We start from the raw sequence: 5111 nt of genomic DNA on the forward strand, positions 1-5111 counted from the left end.
TATATTTGACTTCATTCATCTCAGGCACCACAAGCTGCCTCTGTGTATGAAATATACAATGTTAATAAACTTGCCTTGTCTTGTAGAGTGTATTAAAGTAAAATGTACACTGAAACAAGTTAATAATGGCTTTCACTCCATCATGCACACGCTGATGTTTATGGAATAACATTAACGCTGGCATTTGTACAGAAACGCACCATCACACTGGACGTGCTGCACACACTAACGTTTATATCCCAAACAAAGAGGAGGAGCAGCCGCTTCATATTCAGGTAAATTAGAAAGTACACATTTTTGACCGGCCAGTGTCTTGGAACCTTCACACGCACTCCTCTGCTCCTGAACCGTCAGCTCAGGTAAGCCAAGGGATGATGGAGCAAGGCAGCATGGGAGTCAGGGTTAGGGGTGAAGGTCACCTTTTGGCATAAAAGTGTATATTAAGGGGTTCTCAAGTAATTATCAATTATGTTAAGATTGTACCAGGAATTTCAGTAGTTTACTGAAATTATTTGTTCAATTGCTTTAGAGATTTGAATAGAATCTATTACACATTTTGTAGCGAATACTGTATGCTTGAGATTAACATGAATTGTTTATGGCTAATTGTAAATGTCATGTGGGGCTGCTGTGTGTCATATATGACATTATGCATTGCCTGTGTATAAAATGCCCTACAATGATGTATGGGTGGATTTTTTTTCAGCTTTTTTGCCATCTTTAAAGAAACAACATTTTTTTTCAAATACAATTATGATGTCTGAAAAGCTCAGCACTGCAGTGACTCTGTTAACAAAATAGTAATGAATGCAGGGGATGTTGGCTGAACATCAATAAGAAGGCAAGGAAAAATCTTTTAAAATAACTTTAAACCAAGGTGGATAGTTTGTTACGTCGGTTGCTGCTGTGTCTTCTGAAAGTTGGACGCATTTTAAAACATGGGATCTTGAAGACAGAGGTCTGTGCATAGTTTGACCTTGGCTAATGTCATGCTAAACTGATAGCTGCAATAACATTAATAGATGGAGGCCCAAGGGCATGATAAGGAGTTTTGTGTATTGACTTCATTTTCATTTCCTGAAAATCTGATGCAAACTTTATATATCTGCAAGAACAACATGCAAGCGTGTAAAAAGCATGAAGCATGTTTGATCTGTTGCTGAGTTCACTTTGATATAACAAACCAGGATGTTTAAAAACACATAATTTATTCAGAGAGAAAGAAAATAAGCAAACAGAGAGGAAAAGTACTGATTTCCAAAATGTGGTACATCCAACCTCATGGGTGTCCAAGATCAGTCAAGGTTATAGTAAGGTCAATGAAAAGTCCTGTTGCACTTACAATTCAGTTATTTAAATAAGATGTCTGAACAACTTTTCCGAATAAGGAACTGACATAAAAAGGATCATACAGTAGCTCAACCTAATTCTATCTAAATATGTTTTTAATAAATAAAAAAACCCAAAAGAACAGAATGCCGCCTTTTGTTAACCTTTATGATTTGTTTAATATATATGTCTATCAACTCTATAAAGTCATAGCTGCTCATATGAGGTTGAAAAGTGAGAGACAGAAAAACCACAGGTTCAAATCTCCTCTGTAAAGCACATGACAGTGTTTGGCCCGATTGGATTAGCTTTTTCTGGAGTTTGATGGAAAATTGTCAGGAAACCTGCTGGGTTTCACCACACGACAAAAAATGATCCTCTGTTTACTCTCAAAACACCCAGAATGCATCCCTGCTGACGAGACACTGACCTCTCACATAACAAGGACATTCTCTTCCCGGGGAGAGGGGGAAGTGTGTGTGTGTGTGTGTGTGTGTGTGTGTGTGTGTGTGTGTGTGTGTGTGTGTGTGTGTGTGTGTGTGTGTGTGTGTGTGTTAGTCTGTGTGAGAAACAAAGGGAAAGTGTCGGGGAACATTTTTTCTTTTATTGTCTCTCACGATCATGTCCTTTTTTCTTCTCTGTGTCTTTATCTTTTTCTATCTGATTCTTAGTTGTGTTAAAGATGGGACACCTCACTATTGTGGCTGTTATAGCAGGTAAATACAATGCCAAAGTCTACGTCTCTATTCAAGGAAAAATATAAGCATTGAAAAGTTAGCTTGTTTGAAAAGCTTACCAAGGCAGTAACACCATTTATTTCTGAAAAACTTTGGAACAAGGCAGGGGAACTCGCCATCGTCCAAATTAACATTTATTTTTTCCGATTCTCTTTCAGTTCTCTTCACCCTGTTTGCGGAAATCGAAGCAAGTAAGGACCAAACTCCACTTTCACCTGAGACTGGTTTGTTGAGAAACTGGTATTGGGAATAAATAAAAGACACATTCACTTTTATCTCCATAACAATGGCCACATTCAAAGCAAATGAACTGTTACCATACCAAAATGGATGCTTAAAAACAATAACATTTAACCCTTACACATAGGCCTATGAGTTGTTGCTGCCAACTGTTACTCACTGGAATGAGGGGTGAAAATCTTGTACATCTTTTGAAGCGAGTTGAAGTATGTCCTATCACTAATGTTCCTTTCACCTTTCTTGTTTCTCCTCCTCCTCGTGTGTTTGGTCTGCAGATCCATTTGCTTACAGTAAGTACCAACATTCTTATCTCCTGCTTCTTACAATCTGCCCAATATAACCTAGACTAGTGCAGAGTATCACTTACATTATGCATACAAAACATTCTTTGGAATGTAATGCTTACCCTGTCTAACAATATTGTTTAACAGACTATCAAAGGCTACGAATTGGAGGGCTAGTCTGTGCCAGCTTGTTGTTTGCTGGAGGACTCATGGTTTTACTTTGTAAGTAACTGACACCTCACAGATAAATAAGTCTACATGTTAAACCTATCAAAGCAAAGCTATTCCAACATGAGAATCAGAGAATTAGTGAAAGTATTGACTGTGTGTTGTGGGTGTAACCTCAGTAACACGTTTTACTTTGCCTTCACAGATACCAGGTGCACCAGGAAGAACAAGTATGTTTTTTTTCTAAATCTCTGTCTGAACTTTAACATTTGACTTGCCCCCTCTCTCATTGTCTCCCTCCCTCCCTCTCTTTTTTTCTTTCTTCCAAAACCGCCATGCTAACTGCCACTCCTGCCATCCTCTCTTACGTTGTAGAAAAGTGGAAGATGACAACAGTGAAATCTGATCGGGGGCATGACTGATAAACCGGTTCCGGCCAGGAAGAAGAGTTGAAAGGCAAGGGGCGGAGAGATGTGGCTGCATGGTGGGGGGTGTTTTTGTAAGAAAACACACAGGTTCATATGATTACACCTGTACAGACCTGTGCAATACTGTTTAAGCAAGATGTAAAAACAGTCTGTAAATGTCCCTGTTATGAGTATGATGAAATAAATGTGTTCTTGTTTTTCAAATGTATCCACTTTGCCCAAATCTGATATGTAAACTGGTATGTTTATCCCCTAAAAGCCCATAGACCTTCACAATTAACACATGCTGCTTAGTTTGGTCAATACCATAATGATGCACACGGATATGCGGCATTATTATAAACATAAGGTGGTGTTTAGTCATTTTGGCCTGCTGTCGTTTGCATGTCTTGCTGTATAATAAAATAGTTAGATAAATCATGTTGTAAACCATTTTAACCTTGACAAAATTTGAAAAAGATTTCAGAAACATTTGGCTTGCATATCAAAATTGAAAATAAATTACTCCATGCTAAACCAAATTGTAGTATGTCAGTGATTGTCTAAGGGTAGCTATGTAGCCTAGCTTGTTTTACTCTTTGACCTTTAGTGACTTTAACTTCAGTTATTATGACTTCCCATTGAGTTACTATAACTGTTGTATGTATTATATATTACATTATATTACCATATTATTTCTATCACTTGTCTTTGCTACAAATGTGTTGTTGTTTTGTTAGGCCTCTCAATATTTATAGCCCAAACATCCCATTGATAAATCAGCATAACTCGACAAACTTCGGCGCCCTCGTTCTCGACAAGCAAACATTAAAGGTTCCTCCTTCTCCCGGCGCTTGGTCTGACTGACTCTGGGTCAGCCTCCACGCCCCGCTCCTCATTAGCTTTCTGCTCTCCTGCTGCCAGCCAAAAAACTGAAACTGACCCAGGACCAGGACTCAAGGACAAAGCTCTAGCGTTTCAAACTCAGCCCCCTTTTCTAAAACCCAGCCAACCTGTAGAGTGTCACCGTGTTAAGGAAGGCAGGGTGTTGGCGTGCTGTGTGGAGGAAAGTCGCTGTTTCTGACTCACATATCCGCCTTCTTGAGAGAAAATTCCTCGTTTTATCCGCTGCTAAACTCAACTCGTGGGAGGTAAGTGTTAATGTTTGACAGAAGTTCCTTTATTTAAGAAAAAACATGTTTATACAGTTACAGTTACCCAGATAGGCTAGTGCGCAAGCATCTTTTAGGGCAAAATAAACAGTGTAGCTAATGTTAGGCTAAGTTTTATGAAACATTTTATGCAACTTCACATGTTTTTCTGCGGTAAAAAACTTAAATTGCTTTATTTTCTTATTTACGGTTCTTTTGAGTTACTTAAAAGGGTCCAAACTAAATATATAACGCATTTTTCCAGACTAAAGTCTATTGTTGTATGGAAAGTTCTTAAATTGGCTATGTCATAACTCGTCCTAAGCTTAGGATGTTATTCGGCTGACATTTTTAGTCAATGCAGGACAATGGAACGATACGCGCCCATGGAGCAATGTGCGTATCACGGCCAGCGTGCCCTTCATACGCTATGATGCCATCGTTCATGTAAACGATTTCGAAAGTTTTGAAGTATATATGATGCCATTTGTGTACTGTGTCTTTTTTACGTTTAGTGCTTGTTTAAACCCATCAGATAAGAGAAAACTGCCGAAGTAAATCCGGTCTTAACGTTCTTATATTTGATGCTTAGCCTTATCCTCTTATACCATTTTCAAAATTAGCATTAGACTGCTAACATTATATATCAGAGTGGACCTGTAACACACGCATTATTTATTGAACACATACTAGAAGGTGTGTGTGTGTGTGTGTGTGTGTGTGTGTGTGTGTGTGTGTGTGTGTGTGTGTGTGTGTGTGTGTGTGTGTGTGTGTGTGTGTGTGTGTGTGTGTGTG

General features: G+C 38.7%; 1 protein-coding gene across 2 annotated transcripts; it reads left to right on the forward strand.

The window, feature by feature from the left end:
- Positions 1-274: 274 nt before the first annotated feature.
- On the forward strand, positions 275-3707 carry fxyd11 (FXYD domain containing ion transport regulator 11). 2 transcript variants are annotated; one of them, XM_010768740.1, is made up of 7 exons: positions 275-359; positions 2001-2045; positions 2225-2290; positions 2582-2596; positions 2738-2812; positions 2964-2988; positions 3134-3707. In XM_010768740.1, exons 2-7 carry the CDS (start codon positions 2012-2014, stop codon positions 3162-3164), a joined length of 246 nt encoding a protein of 81 aa, XP_010767042.1. In that variant the 5' UTR covers positions 275-359; positions 2001-2011; the 3' UTR covers positions 3165-3707. The 2 variants fall into 2 exon arrangements, with proteins under 2 accessions (XP_010767042.1, XP_010767043.1); XM_010768741.1 differs by having other exon boundaries at positions 2225-2257.
- Positions 3708-5111: the final 1404 nt, after the last annotated feature.

This window comes from Notothenia coriiceps, unplaced genomic scaffold, assembly GCF_000735185.1.
Source record: "Notothenia coriiceps isolate Sejong01 unplaced genomic scaffold, NC01 NC01_scaffold00005972, whole genome shotgun sequence".
NCBI classification, from domain to species: Eukaryota; Metazoa; Chordata; class Actinopteri; order Perciformes; family Nototheniidae; genus Notothenia; species Notothenia coriiceps.